This window comes from Haliotis asinina, chromosome 3 (genome assembly GCF_037392515.1).
Source record: "Haliotis asinina isolate JCU_RB_2024 chromosome 3, JCU_Hal_asi_v2, whole genome shotgun sequence".
In the NCBI taxonomy this organism is placed as follows: Eukaryota; Metazoa; Mollusca; class Gastropoda; order Lepetellida; family Haliotidae; genus Haliotis; species Haliotis asinina.
Window position 1 is genome coordinate 52,347,023 of NC_090282.1, and position 19,794 is coordinate 52,366,816.

Here is a 19,794-nt window from a genome sequence, read left to right on the forward strand (position 1 = left end):
TGCTTCAAGTTTCTTTCAAAAACTTGAAATTTCGAGTATTTTCTCGTTGCTTCAAGTTTCTTTCAAAAACTTGAAATTTCGAATATTTTCTCGTTGCTTCAAGTTTCTTTCAAAAACTTGAAATTTCGAATATTTTCTCGTTGCTTCGATTTCTTTTTCTTAATTTCTAAGTCTAATGGAGGTAGCATGTATATTTTAGGAGATCTGCTCTGAGCAAGATGACATCCTCATAGTCACAGCCTAAGTCACATGTCCATGGATACAGCAAAAAAATAAAATTCATATCTGAGTATAACCATCAAATGGCACATCTATGGATCATGCTTGGTACGTGTGCCAAATTTCATGAAGCTAGCATGTATAGTTTGTGGAAATCTCCGAACAACATGACACCCTCATATCCACAGCCTAAGTCACATTTGGGAGGAAACCGCAAAAGCTCAAGGTTCATATCTGGGTTTAAACCCCAAATGGCAAACCTATCTATCATGCTTGATACGTGTTCCTAGTCTGATGAAGTTATCATGAATAGTTTAGGAAATATGCTTGGGACGGTATCGACCCTCCAAAAGACAGACCACTTAAAACAACACATTTTATGGTTGGTTGCACAAGGCTTAATTAAGCTGTGTCGTTGAAAATTGTGGTATGTGTCCTGATAAAAAAGAAAACATTAGGTTTAGAAATGGTTATACGACCTCTGGCCATATGAAACTTTAAGTGTTATTGAAATTGTTCATTTAATATTTTCAAGAAAACTGCTTCGCCACATGTTGTATGTGGTATGCTTTTGGAGCAAATTGACTTCAGTCAAATCCTCAAAGTTATCGAATATATGGTATCATTTCACAGTTAAGTCTTATTTGCGGTTCACTCCAAAATGACAGACCTCCTGTAAGATAAATTCAGTGAGTACACTAGTTAGCTCAGCCATGCTCTCCACCCCTATTCCATTAATGAGTTCACTTGGAGTCAGTACATAGTATACAGTCTGTTCAATCTTGGAATTTAAGCAATACTCAATCATCAAAAGGATTTCATTTCACAATGTATGAAATTGAACTTATTCCAGAACCTTATATTAAATTAACCTTACAAAGTAGAATTTCACTGAGAAAATTTAGGACAACAAATCATGGGTTACCAATGGAAACAGGGCGCTGTCTGAATGGTTTGAAAGAAAGCCGACTTTGTAATCTTTGTAAACAAGCCATATGTGACGAATTCCATGTTTTACTAATATGCCCACCACTTGTCGAACAACAATGAATATCATTTTCAACAAAATATTTCTGTGTGAATCCCTCTACCTGTACATGTATTTTTCTCATGAAATGTGATTATCAACCACTCACTCTCAAATTATCCAAATATATGACACACTGTGCCTTTTCAAATGATATCATGTAAATATATTAATTATATTCACATATACAGGTATGTTCTATGTTTCACCCTTTGTGTTTTTGAGAAAAGAATGAAAATTCTGTTTCTTCTTCTACCAGTCACTACAGAGTATAGTAACAACACATTTCCATCTTTCTTAATTTACTTGTAATTAGAGTGAAAAGTAGTCGAGAACTGAGTTGCTTAAGAAGCTGAGAATGTTCTCAAGCACTTTTAATATAAAAAGTCTTAATATAAAAATCATAATTCATTACATGAATTAAAACAAAGTATAGTTTCCATATCTGGGCACATGTTATTATTATCAGCTTAATTAAGCCTTATGCAAACAACCCTAAAGTGTGTTGTTTTAAGCGGTCTGTCTTTTGTGAGGTCTGCTTTATGGGAAGATAACGCGGTTGCAAGGGTGCGCATCCTCCCTATTGAACTGAAAGTTTGTTTTATGACCACTGAAACTCGGGTGGTGTAGGGTGTAGCTTGTAGGGTGTGTGTGACTATGAGGATTTCATCTTGATTGGGGCAGATCTCCTAAAATATACATGCTAGCTTTATCAAACATAGAAATTAAGAAAAATAAAATCGAAGAAACGAGAAAATATTCGAAATTTCAAGTTTTTGAAAGAAACTTGAAGCAACGAGAAAATACTCGAGATTTCCACAAACTATACATGCTAGCTTCATGAAATTTGGCACACGTACCAAGCATGATCCATAGATGTGCCATTTGATGGTTATACTCAGATATGAATTTTATTTTTTTGCTGTATCCATGGACATGTGACTTAGGCTGTGACTATGAGGATGTCATCTTGCTCAGAGCAGATCTCCTAAAATATACATGCTACCTCCATTAGACTTAGAAATTAAGAAAAAGGAATCGAAGCAACGAGAAAATATTCGAAATTTCAAGTTTTTGAAAGAAACTTGAAGCACTGAGAAAATACTCGAAATTTCAAGTTTTTGACTGAAACTTGAAGCACTGAGTAAATATTCAAAATTTCAAGTTTTTGACTGAAACTTGAACGGACGAAAAAATACTCGAAATTTCAAGTGTTTGAAAGAAACTTGAAGTAACGAGAAAATATTCAAAATTTTTGACTGAAAATTCTCGAAGTAACGAAAAATTAATCGAAGCAATGAAAAAATATTTGAAATAACGAAAAAATACTCGAAGCAACGAGTAAATAATTGAAGTAACGAGAACTGTCTTTGAAAAAAAATATTTTGTGCTACAAAAGTGGCAGCATTAGGCTTTCGTACTTAAATGATCAGCTGATACACATTTAGGACAGTATCCCTTGTATTTTGGTTTCACCTGTTGACTCCGCTAACATTTTAACCATTTTGTTGAGTGTAAAATGTTGAAGCATAACTAGCTTCCTTATTGTGCTGACTGGAGATACCTGTATTGTAAATTCAGCTATATATTTACTCACTCACATGACACATCCTCTCGTGGCCACTGCCTGTAGTCAACTGCTTGTCCCCTTTATTAAGTCTAGTCCACTCTGTCCAGTCAAAACCAATCAGTATAAAAGCCCATCTATTGTGTTTGTATTACAGTCCAGGTGCTATCATGTGAGCTGCACTCTAGTAGCCTTAGCATCAAACTTAACTTGTATCATGTATGATGAGATACCTGCTTATCAAACTTACTGGAGTTACTTTTAGGTACTGCCTGATGAGATAATCTCTGGGCCCTTGATTTTAGCTGCAACCACTGGTGAAGATGGGTCAAATTGTATGATGCAACAGAACCAGAATCATACAGTCCCTGTTTGATATAGTACTCTCTTAAGTTACACGCATACCATGGGGAAGCTTGGTAATCGAAGTTGACACATGTGATGCACAATACAGTTCTGCTCTGCATAGATTTCAAAATCTCAACTAAGGACTGTATACGAAGGCAAAATTCTCAAAAGCATCATAATCCCAATAATTCTGAATCAGTTGACTTGCACTGCCATATGCAACTCCTGCATAGCTCTTGTATAAGGAATAGGGTGAAACATGAAAGCCTCAGCAAGCTGTCTTGGTTTATTCACAAGCTGGTCCAGTAATAGCTGAAACTTATAAGATTCAGACAAGTGAGGGTGAACATCAACAGAGGTCTCAAGTGCCATCTTCAATAAAATAAAGTCGCGTTCCTTACCACTCCTGAACTCAGGTAGAGTAGGTTTATGAATTCCATACACGGAGGTAAGCAGCATTGCATTCATGGGCAAATCAGCATTGGTAGCATCTAAATCAGGTTTGAGCTGAAGTACTTCAGCAGGTGATGGATTAACATGGAAATCCTCATTCTGTCTGGGTGCAAATATAGTCTGGTTCATAATTATTGAGAATTTTTCTTCTTACTTTGAGCTATCCTAACACCTCAACTGATTCACTGATACTTAAAACTAAGTAATGGTATAAGGGAGGTAACTCATCTTGGCCTACTGAGTATAGTACAATTAGAGTTACCTCCCCTGAATTTGTAGCAGACGTCATTTTCCTCAGCACTGTCAACAATGTCTGCTGAAGATAAAAGAAGGTTGATTTTTGAGTTGTGTAATCAAGGAATTGATGATGTAAATACATTGGCAGAGAGAACAGAAACTCCTCTTTCTACTGTGTATAGGATTAGGAAGAATTTTAAAGAGGGAAAGGATTTTGGGCACCAGAAAGGAGCATGGAGACCCAGAAAATTGGACTTCTCAGATCGCGTCCGGCTGGGAATTTTAGCGTCTAAAAAGCAAAGGGCAAGCATCTCCAACATCAGGTATGAAATGATAGAAAGGGGATCAACAGTTGTATCAAAATCTACAGTTAGAAGAAATTTGATTGATCTTGGATGGGAGAAAAAGACTGGAATTCCTTCTCCTCTCATGAAACAAGAACATAAAGACAGGCGTGTTGAGTGGTGTTTGGCACATGAAAACTTTGACTGGGAAAATGTGATTTTTACTGATGAAAGCTCAATATGGGAATATCCCTATAATGTGAAAATATGGACAAAGTCTGCGTCAGGACCGTTGTATCGACGACCTAAATACAGCCCAAAGTTTCATGTATGGGGAGGGATATCCTTATTAGGTACGACCCCGCTGTGTGTGTTTGAGGGAAATCTGACAAGTCAACGCTACACTAACATATTAGATAATTTTCTCCTTCCAAGTGCACATGTGTTTTATGGAAATGACTGGATTTTGCAGCAAGATAATTATCCTAAACACACCGCAAAACATGCCAAGCAGTAGTTTCAGGAGAAAAATGTGACTGCATTACCATTTCCTGCATATAGTCCTGACTTAAATCCCATTGAGAACATTTGGGGGATGATGAAGGAATGTGTGAATCAAAAGGGGTTGACAAAAATTGAAGACATGAAGAGAGAAGTGGTCCGATACTGGGACAGCATAACTCACGAGACACTAACCTCTCTGATAGGAAGTATGCCTACCCGTCTTAGACTGTGCCGTGAAGCTCAAGGAGACTTGATAAAATATTAAATTGTTACCTACACAACATGAAAAGGTCATTTCACTTTCACAATACATTCAATTTTATCTGATTTGTTCTCGTTTAATAATATGAAATGCTTTAGCTATTCTCAATAATTTTGAACCATACTGTACATGAGCACTTGGATTATGGCTGTGATTTGGGACTACATCTGAATGTTCAATGTCATGTTTGACATGTCTATTTCTTATTGGGGCACATTGGTTAATAAATTCCTTGGGGTATGTTACCTAAGTGTTAGAGTCTCTGGGATTGGATGTCTCACTTGGAAATGCAAGTCATTGATCAGTTTGTGTCTGTGCTGTCAAATTTTGAGATAAAAAAGAAGGTAACCTTTAGTCACCCCAATACTTTGGAGGAAGCCATATCTTCTGCTGTTGAATTCAAAGCTGTAGAGGGTAGTAGGAATACGAAACCACATGACTATCATGTCACTCAGGTTAATCTGGTCGATACAAAGGAGTCTTGGAAAGACAGCAAGGTTCTGAAAACAGAACCCTCTAATTCTGTAACTTTAGCAGAGATCTCCTGGTTGATTGACACAGATTATCAAGGTTGAAGGAGTGCAAAAAGATAGGACAAGGTTAGTAGGAACAGGCAAGTGTTACTACTGCAAACTTCCGGGTCATAATAGAGCTCATTGTCCAATGTGACCTGAAAGATCAAATCCAGAACAAAAGGGTCTTGAAAGAATATCAGAGGAAGGGAGGAATCAGGGAACCTAGGTCAAGATGAGCTCATGGCCAAGCCTCCATGCCAAGTGATTGCCAAGATTAGAGCCCCGAGGATGAGAAAATATCGTCCAACCTCTTTGTTGATTATCTAGTATTGACTAGATACTCCAACTCAGTGTCAGAGGTGATAATGCGGATAGAGGGTGTAGTAGTAAAAAGGATTTATGAGCTGATACGTTCCTTGATAAACATGACCCGTGAAGGTCCCGGGGAAGAATAGGCCTTCAGCAACCCATGCTTGCCATAAAAGGTGACTATGCTTGTCGTAAGAGGCGACTAACGGGATCGGGTGGTCAGACTAGCTGACTTGGTTGACACATGTCATCGGTTCCCAGTTGCGCAGATCGATGCTCATGTTGTTGATCACTGGATTGTCTGGTCCAGATTCGATTATTTACAGACCGTCACCATATAGCTGGAATATTGCTAAGTGGGACGTAAAACTAAACTCACTCACTCACTCACTTGATAAACATAGGCTTCATCTATGAACTCAGAGTCTCTGGGAACTCGGTGTCATGGCTTTATATGCCTCTGGTTGACTGGTTTTGAAAGCATTACATTAGCGTCATTAAGCCATGTACAGTGAAACGCATCTATTGTAATCCAAACAGTTATAATTGACACATCAAAACACACTTGTTAAGATCTAGCCCAAGCATACAGTAAATGTGCTGGTGGGATTAATGCCACTTGAGATAAGATTAATAGGATTAAGAGCACTCCCGTCTGTCATTCAAGTAGGTCACTCTCCCTCTCTGTATATTACGTATTTCAACGGCTATTATAGGACACACCCAATTTGTATCATTTAACAAATCATAATCTTTTTTCTGTTTCAATTTTAGATAAATAAGTCACCAATTCCAAGCATTGGGCTGAAGGGTTTAGACACACACCATAGGACAGCTCAAGCCTTCAGCCAAGAGGCTGAACTGACTCTGTGGCCAGAGAGGCCATTCTATTCTTGTTATTATTAAAATTGTGATTACCTTCTTGTAACTTCGAACTCTTTGTTGAGTTAATTTCTCCCAAGCAGACCAACATGCCCATTAGATAAGGGATTTCACCTGAACCCTCACTTGGACCCAAGACCCTTATAACACTGCCATCTGCCGTTGAGATACCAACTTTCACCAGAAAAGACTACAGTTCGCCAGTAATGTTGAAGCCAATGCTGATAATGAGTGGCCCACTGGAGACGAGCATGACAATGTCAAACAGTGATGATTGGACGCCGAAAAAGCCTGTGACATCTGGCATTTCTCTGCCTTAAACGCCTCCACACAGTCAGAGCTGATTGGTCTCTGGTGATTGCCAGTGGTTGTCCATGCAGTTTCTGTAGCCCAAGTGAAACAAATTTGCAGATGATGATAAACAATCTGCCGATTTTGCCTCAACATTGTCACAGGTGGTCTTCCACTCTGAAGATGGTCACCTGTGCTTCCAGTGGCTTGGACTCGTTGCTGCATGTGGTATATTGTTCAAACATGAACAGAAAAATGATTTACAATATATCTTGCAGTTTGGCCCTCATTCAGTCTTCTTAAAGCTTGGCCCCTCTGTTTCCTTGATAATTGTGGCATATCACTACTGTTGTAAAATGAATGTTTTGGTGTATATTTGGTAGTTCTTCTTGTAGGGATGACACCTCAGGATGCACGTGCATTGTCATTTTCATGAAATACGCAAAAAAAATTGGTCCCATCATTACTTTAGTTACTGCATTTTGAGGACATGCATTTTGTATCGAATATAAAATATTTAACCAAATTTTCTTCAACATTGCAAGAGGGCTACAAAACAGCTAGCTGTTGGCAGTCTAGCTAACATATAAAAAGTGAAAAAACAATAACAAAAATTATGATGAAACGTATCTGGCAATAGTTGGGTAGGGTGATGTTTCTTTTGCAGTTCAGTATATGATGATATAAAAACTACCTTTCCATTTACATGTTTCCTTTCAAAAATATATTTCAAATAATCAGCTTTTGTGAGACTTTATATATGAGTACACTAGCACCATCTCCAGGTGACATGCACACTTATCTATCAATGTACAAGTCTGTTGTGTTACTGAAGTCATGTTAAGTGGTCCTGCTTGTGGTTTATCTCAAGCCAGTGGTTCACAAAACAACCATATGAACATAACATAACAATGTTGTTTACTGTGTTGTTACACTATCATTTTAGTTATCCTTTCACTCTGTCTCTTGCCACACATGTGTTCTATCAGTTAATTTATTGGAAAAATGCATTGATCATATGAACCACCAAACATTCTGTGCTACCTTCAAAAACAAAACATTTACACCCTTGATAACAAGTTACATACTTCCACAAGAATGTAAGCATGAGTGAGTTTAGTTTTACGTTGCACTCAGCAATATTCCAGGTATATAGAGTTGGTCTGTAAATAATCGAGTCTGGACTAGACAATCCAGTGATCATTTGTTTGATTGGCATTATGAGAAGTTGATGAGTAATAAGAGTGAGTGAGTTTAGTTTTATGCCACACTCAGCAATATTCTAGCTATATGGCAGTGGTCTGTAAATAATCGAGTCTGGATCAGACAAGCCAGTAACCAATTTGGGAACCGATGACATGTGTCAACCAAGACAGCGAGTCTGACCACCCAATCCCGTTAGTCGCCTCTTACGACAAGCAAAGTTGCAAGCACAAAACAAATTCTTATGCACAATTCAAAACAATTGTTCAGGGTTATGAGTCTGTATATTTAGACGAAACATGGGTGAATGTTTTAGATACAACAGGGACACAATGGTTCGCTAGATCTTTTTCACAGCCATGTGCTCCATGCTGGTTGCAAGACTCAGGGATTTCTACCTGGCTGCTCCCTAGTTTTCAAGGCAAAATCCAAGGACAGCTGAGACTATCATACCGAAATGAACAGGGTGGTACTCCTACAGGGGCTAAAAAGTCAACTGTCTACATGTAACAAGGCCAAGACAGGACAGATGGATAAGGGTGACCCAGCTTTGCCACAAGTCTTAGACTGCAGTGATGACTGCCTTGACCATTCACCCAAACATATTTCAACAATGTTTACACCATCACGGGATCAAACCACAATGTCCCAACTGGTATAATATTTTAACAATGCACAGTTTCTTTATGTGGCTAGCATATAAGAATCCATGTCAATATGTTGTCCTATTGGCATAACCTCACATCTACTGAGATGATCAAATTAGCTCATGTTTCATAACAATAGATTAGTCATGATCATGAACATCCTATGGCATACCTTGCTTACACTCCATAAAACACTTATTAGACAGAATTGTGATATGCAAACCCCACAGCATATTCTGCAATCTCTAGTTTTATATACAAAGTGAATTCTAACAGACCAGTTCATTAAAAAATGGCAAGAAGATAAATGTTTCAGCTCTGAGGGATATTATCATTAATTTTGTAAAAGAAAACCCTGGTTTTTTTTAAAATATCTTATATATCTAAAATCTAAATATATCCAAATTGTATATTTATCACAATTGGATCTATTAATCACATGCAATGTAAAACACAACTTTGCAGATTCTGATAACTTTCAGTATGCCCTTACTGAAACAAATCATTAAAAATGCCACTTCAACCTATAAAGTTGAAAAAAAAAGTTTTGAAAAAAACCCCTGTGAAATTGGAGTTAAAACGATTCACTAAATTTCCCCAAGCACTGTGGGAAAAAGTTCACAGTATGCCTGTCTGGAGTATGAGGTCGTGAGCAGTAGTCTAATCTTGGTTGTGTACACAAACAAGTAAATAATCTGCTCGTTACATAAAAAAAAAAATATGTTGTATACATGACAATTTTTACATCTGTGGGTTCCAAACAAACTACATCCATTTTTCTGGGATGACTGGATCTGACGGAAACTGACGGAAACCCAACATCTCTATATACATTCTTTATGGATGACAACTTCTTCTAGTGTATATAATTTTGCTTGACAACGGTATATAAATCCATACTGAAATGACGCACCAAGTACAATAAAAACAGCTATTTTCTATAAAGAATCTTACTTTATTGTGACTGGCCATACTTCTAAAATGCCCATCAAACAAATCATTTTTCTGTACACACAGTGAGCCATCAGCGTCTCTGCAGATGAACCAGCCAATCAGAAGCCGTCTTTACACTTGAGTGCACAAACACCCACTATGACTGGGTTTGGTCTCCTGAGGGTTTTGTTTCAAGACCCCTCTGACCACCAGCTGTATTTTATGGTCGATGTGCTGCTGATTGGATGCCTGCATGTGCGGTGGTTGTGGCTTGGGGTGTGGTTTTTTAACCCTAGACTCTGGTGGTAATGCCAATATACCCGTTTCACCAGTATGCGTGGATGGTGGAACATGGGAGACGTTGACGTCAGCGTTAACACCCAATTTTTGGTTGGCCATGGCGATGATCATTTCATTGTTGTAGCCTCTTATTTTATTGATTCTCAGATGCATATCGCTCAGAGTCGACTTTTGACCTGGCATATTGTAACATGCCCTGGTATTGTTTTATAGCACTAGGTAGATGCAATAGCATCCTCAATATTAGCCCAAAACTGTTTCTGCGCATCGTATGTGGTTCCATTACCCATGATACCGAAGCGCGTCTGTGATTGAGCCCCCAGAACAGCCCACATGTGCGTTCTAATCGAATCATTTAAACGGATAATACAAGCATGAGTCTATCCTTTCGATGTAATCTGCATAAATTTTTTCCAATCATCACCTGGACCTTCTTTGAACCTCCTTGCTGTTGTTGAAAGCCATGTAGTGGTCGACCCATTCGTTTGTCTTTAAATAATTATATGACTTGTAACCCCACTTCACAGCCATGTTGTAGCTGGCTTTCGTGAGAGGCTCAGTGGGAACGATTGGAATGCCTAATGGAAGTCAGAATCTTGTGTAATAAGGAAACGAGTTAAGAGATGCAGATACAACAATATTCATTGGTCAAATGCAACAGCAGACCAATCTAATTGATTCATCAGGAGGAACTAAATAGTAAGTCTATAATATTATTATATGCTATTATAATCTATGATATGCTACTTGTTGATACAGAAAACATTTTTTTCTTCTATTAATTTATAATTTGATACATTAAAGATAATTGTTGTCTAAAGGTTATACTATTAATGTTGCAAAGTACAAAGTATTAAAATAGTGTGGTAATTTTCAATGTAAAATTTAGTTCAGATGAGGTTCAGAAAGCCTAGCTAGGCTATAACTGTTATTAGGTTTCCTAAAAGTATTATGATTGTAAAAACAGATTACTTCCCTTGATTGTTAGTGTTGCTCCTCAAGGCACATGGCTTGTCACTGCCTCCATGTTGTATCAAGAGATGGTAGTGGGCATGGACACAAATGTGAGTAGCATTGTTTGTTATTATAAGACATTTCAATGCATAATATGGAGATAATGTTTAAGGTTTTGTTAATTGTACATTTTATTGATATATTTTGTAATTGTAAAGGTTGAAGTAATTTACTTTCATGAAGTGATGTTAGGAATCATTTACTTAAGCAAGTCTTTATTTTTGCGTTGTAGTTTTCTGAACCTCACCCAAGCCAAAGGAAAGAAATGACGACTGTGAATACAGAATAAACTTTTGGTGTGAGCTGAGGATTTTTGTGTCTTGCATCCACACTACTGGTCTGGTCAAATGCAACAGCAGACCAATCCAATCAATTTATCAAGAGGAACTAAATAGTAAGTCTATAATATTAGTATATGCTATTATCATCTATGATATGCTACTTCAAATTTGTTAAAGATTACCCAAGACGTTTCATTATTGGAACTTATATCTACCTAGCAGCTTGTATGAGTTAACTCTTGTCTATGCCCTATTACCAGGCAAGAAGCAGACAACCTACCATCGCTTCTTCACAATTCTCAAGCAACAGAATTTCGCCATTACCTAAGAATATTCCTTGGTAGTGACTGACTTTGAGGCAGCCGCCCAGAACGCCGCTAGAGACATCTTCCACTGTGACTTGAAGGCCTGCTTGTTCCACTTTCGTCAATTGGACTGCAGACTGACTTTGCAAACAATCCATCTGTGAATTGCCTAGTTAGATGTGCATCCATCTTGCCCCTCATCAGATTGAATGACATCGATGATGTCTGGTTACATGCTCTTGAGGACACAGACTTGACCAATACAGGAGTGTTAATGTTTAGCAGTTATGTTACTGAATAAGGCTGTACAAACACACCCCTATATATACAGCTTCATGGATATCCTTAAACAAGAGCAGTGTCACATAGAGAATGTCATCAGTCAGATACTCAGGGGAGGGAAGCAGCCCCTCCCCTCCTGTTAGCTGGGCACAAAACCCCAACTGCTCACGATCAGAAGTTGAAACCCCATGGACAGAGTGACGAGTACATGAGGGTCATCAAGAATGGTTCGCTTTGGAAGGGGAAATCTGGTGCTGGCAGCTGGAATGGCCCCTGTTACAATGTTCTTAAAAGGAAGTCACCGGTCCCGCCATGCATGTTAAGAACAAACTCCAAGTTCACCTGTACATTTGACATTTTGCAATTGTGGAATAACTGACCAGAGACAATTTATACCCCCTTTCAAAAATTAAAATCAACAACAGTAAATACATGTCATGAACATTTAATCAAATATCAATCAATTAGTGTCAGTATAATAAAAAATGTACACTTCACCATACACCCTGAACATACCTTAACTCAACTCACTCCTATTGGCTTGGGTGGCACCTCAAATTAGAGTTCACTTTATGACATGTCCCCCCTGCTGTAAAACCGGATTAGTTTTAATCTGCTTCAGTGTGGTGGTAAACCAGGAATAAAGCAAGTAAGCCCTGTTTGGATCCCAACGATGCAAGATCATCATCCACAGGAGGAGAAACAATCACCGTTGAAAAGCCATGCACATGAGTAGAGACTAAACTGAAACGTGAAGCTGCGAACCCATTGTTAATCTTCCTCAAGTTATGAAGAGCTGCATCAAGAGACGCCACTAGGTAAATAATGCAGGGACGCGGCATAAAGGTAACAGACATGACATAGCAACAAGAAAGATAATGACAGGCACAGATCATCGGAGTGAGCTGCACCCTTATAGAGACGACTGACAGGTGCCAATGACAGGGTGGGGGCAGAGGTTGGGTGATCAGAGTCCAACAAGATTTGATTCCACTTAGCTCATGGCATGTTTCCACACATGGTCGAAGAGGAGAGCTAAATAATGTGAGATAGGATAAGTTTAAAAATACTTTGCTTACAGTTTACTTACACTCAGCTGTTGATCACAAGAGAGTTAGAGTACAAACTGTAGGCTAAAAAATGGCTATTTTTGGATTATTTTTCATATTTACAATGTGATTTTGATATCTAAAACCAAGTAGAATCTTTTCATCTATCATGACCAGGGCTCGCTTGCACAGAGCAATCTTAGTTACAATCAATCTTAGGTCCCTACAATCAAGTTTACAATCACCATACAATTGCCCTAATCCACTTGCACAAAGACGATCTTAAGACAGCAAGGATTAAAGATCGCAACTTAACTAAGATCGAACCTTCAACGTTGGAGGTAGAAATTTCTAACACCCGACTCCTGTCTACAGTTGTCTTCAAGTGCACATAGCATGCAACGCAAATAAAACGTGGAACTGGTTACTGCACGCAACTGACATTCCTTCCTTAATCGCACCTTGCAGATTTTTCATGAAAACAAAACAAAACAAAGCTAAAAAACAAAACAAAACAAAACAAAAAAAAAACAAGCCAGAAAACCCTTCAAATCTTTGTAATGATAACGTGGAAGAAAACATATATGGTAACTCGTACCTCGTGGGCTATTCTCTAATTTTTCTACATTCCAATATCATTTATGAACTAAGAATGCCATACTGTAACCACAGAAATATCACGTTTTATGATAAAATATTGAAATACAAACAAGTACATTAACATATTTGGGTTTTGAGTTACTGACCTAGTACTCATGAAAATATAAAGATAACATAAATTACAAAACAAAATTTCCTAATGATACAACACCTAAATGTACCATGATTTCTCAATAATAATAATAATAATAATAATATGTGTATTTATAATGCACTGAATTCCACACATAAAGCATGCTCAAAGCGCTACATTGAATGAATCCAAGCAAATATTTACAAAGCAAGGCAGAGGTTATGCTGGAACGATGGTGAAAAACAATCTGAGGGAATTTAAGCTATACATTGTAATATTTTCTGAAAAGATAAGTTTTCAGTGAACTTTTGAATGAGTCAATGGAGGGAGACATTTTGAGTTCAATCGGGAGTTGATTCCATGACTGTGGAGCACCATAGCCGAATGAGCGAAATCCAAATGCCTGTAATTTCTGTCTGGGAACAATGAGAAGGTGTTGGTCTGTTGATCTTAACATTCTAGAAGGATTGTACTTGGTGACTAGCTCAACAAGGTAGTCTGGAGCTGTATGATGGTAGCACTGGTAGGCAAGACTCAGGACCTTGAATTCAACTCTGGCTCTAATTGGTAGCCAGTGCAGGGTTTCCAGGACAGGTGTTATATGGATCCTTGTGGGAACTTTGCAGACAAGTCGTGCTGCAGAGTTTTGTACTTTTTGGAGTTTTGACAGAAGTTTTTCAGAAAGTCCATAAAATATGCTATTGCAGTAGTCAATCTTTGAAAGAACAAGCGATCGCACTAGGGCTTGAGCTGCTGGTGTAGTAAGGGAGCTTCTAATGCTGCTAATGTTTCGTAAATGGAAGTAACAGGATTTGCAAACTGTGTTTATATGAGCTTTCATAGAGAGATCAGAGTCCAGATGAAGCCCAAGATTTTTAACTGTTTTCGAAAATGGAATGACAATGTTGCAAACTGTGAGTGAGTTGGTCATCACATGACGAAGATTCTTCTTAGTGCTGACAAGCAACGCCTCGGTCTTCGCCTCATTCAGTTTGAGCAAATTTGTCGTCATCCATGTCTTTACATCACCAGTACACTCTGACAGTCGCTCACACATTTGTTCTGCAGTGTTGGGATAGCATGAATCAGACAGCTGAGTGTCATCTGCGTAGAAGTGGTGGCTCACATCATGTGTACTGATTACATCTCCAAGATCTCTGGTGTAAAGTGTAAACAACACTGGTCCTAGAACGGATCCTTGAGGTACTCCACAGGATAATGGGGTTTTCTTAGATGAATGATTGTTTATGATAACTGACTGCTGTCGATCACTGAGGTAAGAAACAAACCAGGACAGTGCCACTCCAGTAACTCCAAATGAAATTTCAAGTTGTTTCAAAAGTGTATGGTGGTCAAGAGTGTCAAAAGCGGCTGACAGGTCAAGGAGTACAAGTAGGGCGATTTTTCCACTGTCAACCGAGCAGAGCAAATCATTCATAACACGAATGAGTGCTGTTTCCGAACTATGACGTGGTCTATAAGCAGACTGGAACTTTTCCTTAAGTCCATGCGCTGTAAGATGAGAGTTGAGTCTCACTTTCACAGCCCTTTCCACAAGTTTGGATAGAAAGGGTAAGTTGGAGACGGGACGATAATTTTTCAAGTCGTTGGGATCAGATCCTGCTTTCTTGATCAATGGTCTGATGACTGCTTCCCTCAGGGGTGTAGGAACCGCACCTGAAGTTAAACTCAAATTTACCAGTTTAGTTATTGGAACAATGAGCACATCAAGAAATTCCAACAACAATTTGGTGGGCATAGGATCCAAGACACATGTCGTTGGCTTACAATCCTTAATCAGTTTCAAGACTTCCACTTCTGTGAATGGCTGAAAACCGTCCATGACAGGGGCATCAAAATGGCGTGTAGATAGGTGTTGATTGTCCTTCATCTCACTTCTAACACAATCTTGTATGTAAGATATTTTTTCGGCAAAATATCGATTGAAACTATTTGCAAGATCAGGTAGGCTCTCTGATTTGGGTAAACAAACATCCTTTTTCATACCGAGAAGAGATGATAGAAACTTGTGCATAGCTCCAGATCTACTTTCTAATCCAGCGATCGTTCTCGAGCAGTACTCGGTTTTTGATTTCCTAATGAGTTTGTGTAACTCAGTTTCTGCAGGATCTGTAAATCTGTCGGTGAACTTCTAATTTTGATTGTCTCCACTTCCGCTCTGCAATACGGCTGTCAATGAATCTGTGTTTGGCATCTGGTTGGTGTTATTTCGAGAAATATATCCCACAAGCATTAGATGTGTAAAGATATGAAAGTGTGACATGAAAGTGGGAGTGTTGTGGAAAATGCATGGACAGGGAAATATGAAAACGTTATTATTCCATGTGTTTTGTGTGTTTTGTATGTGTTCTTAAATACTTATCTACAGTATGTTAATTGCTTTATGCTATTTTGTTGATAATTATTTTTTCTTTTTTTTAAAAAACTTTTTTACGCAAATTTCACATGCCTCAGCAAGTGTATTTTCCTGTTTGAAGAATACTTGTATTAGAATGCATAGATTAAAACTCTATTCTCTCATCAAAAAGAAACATAAATTTGTATGTTAACCAACTGTAGATTATTGATACGTCTTTGATCGAAAAGAAATATATGTGGAGATCTGCACTGTCACAATATAGCATACATTGTATTTGGGCATGGCAGATTTTACTGCAACGGTACTCTATGATATCGACTCCATAATGATGCTGTTCGCTACCTCAAATAACGGTATTTCAGACGTTAAATCGATGTTGCATTCTCCGTGTTGCTGAAGTGGCGAGGCAAATCATACAGTCTTATGCAATATAAAAGCAATCCCCAAACATAAATCTAATGATTTGCATGAAACTGACACCAACTTGAACGCCATTTTGCTACTGACTACAATGATCTTAGTTCCTTACAATTGGTTCTGACCAATTGTAAGTTTTGATTGTAACTTACAATGATCTTAGCCTACAATCGCTTTGTGCAAGTGGATGGCGATTGTAGCCGAAGCCTAAGATCGCGATCTTAAGGATTTACAATAATTGTAGCTCTAAGAACTTTTCTTACAGGATTAATTTATTTTGTTTTGATGAAATGATTCACATGAAAATCTAGTTATGGACCACATAATGAGCTCAGGTGACATGATAGCGAAGGTCAGTTACTTCATGGACATTATTTGAATAAGAACTGTTGGAACATAATGAATTACTAACTCTGCAGTACAAATATTGAGACAAAAGAGAATTCTACCTGATGCATAGGATATGTGAGAAAGGTTTCCAGAGTGCGACCTTCACAAGCAGGCTTCTCTTCATAACGACGTAGGAGGTTGTTAAATTCTGGTCGCTGCTTGTATTCAGCCAGAACCTACATTACAAGGAAAAATAAAATTAAAAGTCACATGGTAATGAATTCCACTTAGAAACGAGTTCAACTGGCTAATAAACTGAAAAACAGACTGTGACATCTTGTGACTTTTGAATATATTGGCAGAGGCAAATCTGTCAAAAGATAAGAGGACAAGTGTACATCCTCTTAACTTCCTTGATGAGCCAAAACAATGGCTACATGAAATGCTCGAATTTCATTGCTCAATTAATATAATCAAAATTTTCAATTGAAGAAGCATCTGATTTTGCAGTGCTTCACTGCACATATAAATGTAACAGGCGTGGTTCTGTGTTTCTTGTGTAACTTCACTATATGTGTGTATTTTCATGTCCCATGGGTATGTTTACTACAAGAGGGTTCACTCGGGATGTAAACCTATTCATCCATCAACAGAATTCTTTCCCATGCTGTTTCCCCAGTTTCTGGATGCAGCCTTGTGATTCAGGACATACACGGTATTTCACTTCACCATTTTATTGAGAGAGAAAACAAAGCCCAAACTAAACAATACAAAATACATTGCTGGGAAGTGCATTTAAAAAATTAAAAGATATTATCAGCAACTCATTCCCAAACAAATACTTCTGCTAAATATATCCCAAACACTAAATGCCTTTCTTTCCCGCCCAGCTACCTACACCTATGTCCACCTAAGACTTAAATGCATCATTGTGAGAGGTGGGTCATCTATTTTTAGTCACAAAACAAGGACTGATCGTCTCGGAACAAACTCTACTTTTTCACGATGCAGTTGCATGGGAAAGCTGTTTCGTCTTGAAACAAGGGCTCACCTATCCTTGGGTGTCACCAACTCTGGCAATAAAACACCAGTTGCAAGCTCCTTATATTCCCAATAGAAGGCATGTCCCCCACCCCGACCCTTGAAATGGAATCTTCCAGAGCATGCAACCTATTGCTGTGCCTGTCATGGCAATGGAAACCTCACAAACCAGCAACAGCCATCACCCTTTGTCTCCACAAACACCGTTGAAAAAAACATTTGATATTTCCAGAATTTATAATATATATGCCCCAGATTAGTTAATGACGCTCTAATATACAAGAGAAAGACCCATAAACACCTATAATAACTCCCGCCACATATATAACACCAACATGACTACTATCAACACAACAAACATGATGGAAATGCTAATAAAACATTTATCAATGCTCGAAAATTATTTGGAAACCTCATGATTTTTTATTAAATTATTTTCATAACAATATTCAAACTAATTTATAATAGACTGCCCCTAACATACAAAAAAAATCTCTACCCTTTAAATCAGAAAGCCTTGTAAAACTACATCCATCTATATGCAATGTGCTGCAAAATGTTAATCAAAATTTACCTTCTTGGAAAATAGTATACTTGTTTCCATTTAGAATGGGAAATTCGCAACATAACTGTCATGCTCCATCATATCCCACTGCACTGTTAAAATAATAAGTAGTATAAACAATGGGGGTACGAGACCCCTATTGTTTAAACTACTCATAAATATCGTTAACAAAGATCTAGACCCTTTCCCAAAAAACTTAACACAAAAATTGACACGATCCATGTCACAGTGGTCTATCATTAGACTACACTGAATGTCTAAATGGAAAACTAGGCCACATAGTGTGCAGTCGGCTGATGGTTTAGACTACACTTAAAGTGGGTCACAGCAGGGCAGCTCTTCGGCAACAGTGATATACATTATTGTTAAAGTCATTCACACCTGCTAGTAGCAGAGCACACCAACTACAGTGATACCAATCAAGGTCTATTTTTAGAGTAACATATTCGAATATGGGCTAAGTGTCGTATTCAGGTCTTCTGTAGGTGTTTAGGTAGTTGGCTATAATATGTTTTATATCATTGAAATCAGTCACAAATTCCTCCTTGTGGATGTCTTTATTAATAACAAGAGTCAATAGATAGCCACCAGGCCCTAAATCTTTGAGCTTGTTAACAATCAGAAAAAAAGCATATCTCAAAGATACGCATCTAGCTAGCCATACATTACTTAGAACTATATGGTTCAGCTTATCATTATTATTTGATTTATATAGACAGGCCTTATGGATTATGGACTCAGGCTTGTATTTTAGAATTATTGTTCCTAGGAAGAGGTCTAAATTATTTATAATTTCAGTTAACAAACCCACAAAATTTTCTTTGAATACATCTTCATAAAAAGTAATAGTCAATTGAAAGTGAAAACCGAGAGCAAGATTTTGTACCCGCATTCCTGGACAGCAGCGGCTGCAACGCGAGAGGTGTGTACTGGAGCATTGTCTTGATGTAGAAGAATACCACATCTGATCTTGCCCCAGTGCTTCTCCTTGACTGACTGTTGCACTTGCCTCAACAAGTTAGCGTAATATTCCCCATTCGTTGTTCTTCCTTTTGGTAAGTAATCGATGTGGATGATGCCTTTGCTATCCCAGAAGACTGTCGCCAGTACCTTCTGCACTGATCTGGAGGCTTTGAACTTTTTGGTCCTGGGAGAAGTGACATGTTTCCATTCCATGGATTCTTGTTTGCTCTTAGGATCATAGAGGTGGATCCAGGTTTCATCATAGCTTACTAGCCTAAAGTGAAAATCTTCTGGATTCTTGTTGTATCTGGTTAGCATGGAGTTGCTTATGGTGACCCTTGTTTGCTTCTTTTCATCTGTAAACATTTTTGGCACCCATCTTGCGCACACCTTAGTCATGACGAGATGTTCATGAAGAATTGTCTCGATGGATCCGTGTGAAATGCCTGTGGT

At 38.1% G+C, this 19,794-nt stretch overlaps 1 protein-coding gene across 2 annotated transcripts in view; it reads right to left on the reverse strand.

Moving 5' to 3' along the window:
• LOC137278153 (ras-specific guanine nucleotide-releasing factor 2-like) overlaps positions 1-19,794 on the reverse strand; it is an 802,775-nt gene that overhangs the window by 546,895 nt on the left and 236,086 nt on the right. For both annotated transcript variants that reach the window (XM_067810323.1, XM_067810322.1), the window contains one exon: positions 16,892-17,008. In XM_067810323.1, the coding sequence (XP_067666424.1) occupies positions 16,892-17,008 (117 nt within the window). The remainder of the gene's footprint in view (positions 1-16,891; positions 17,009-19,794) is intronic.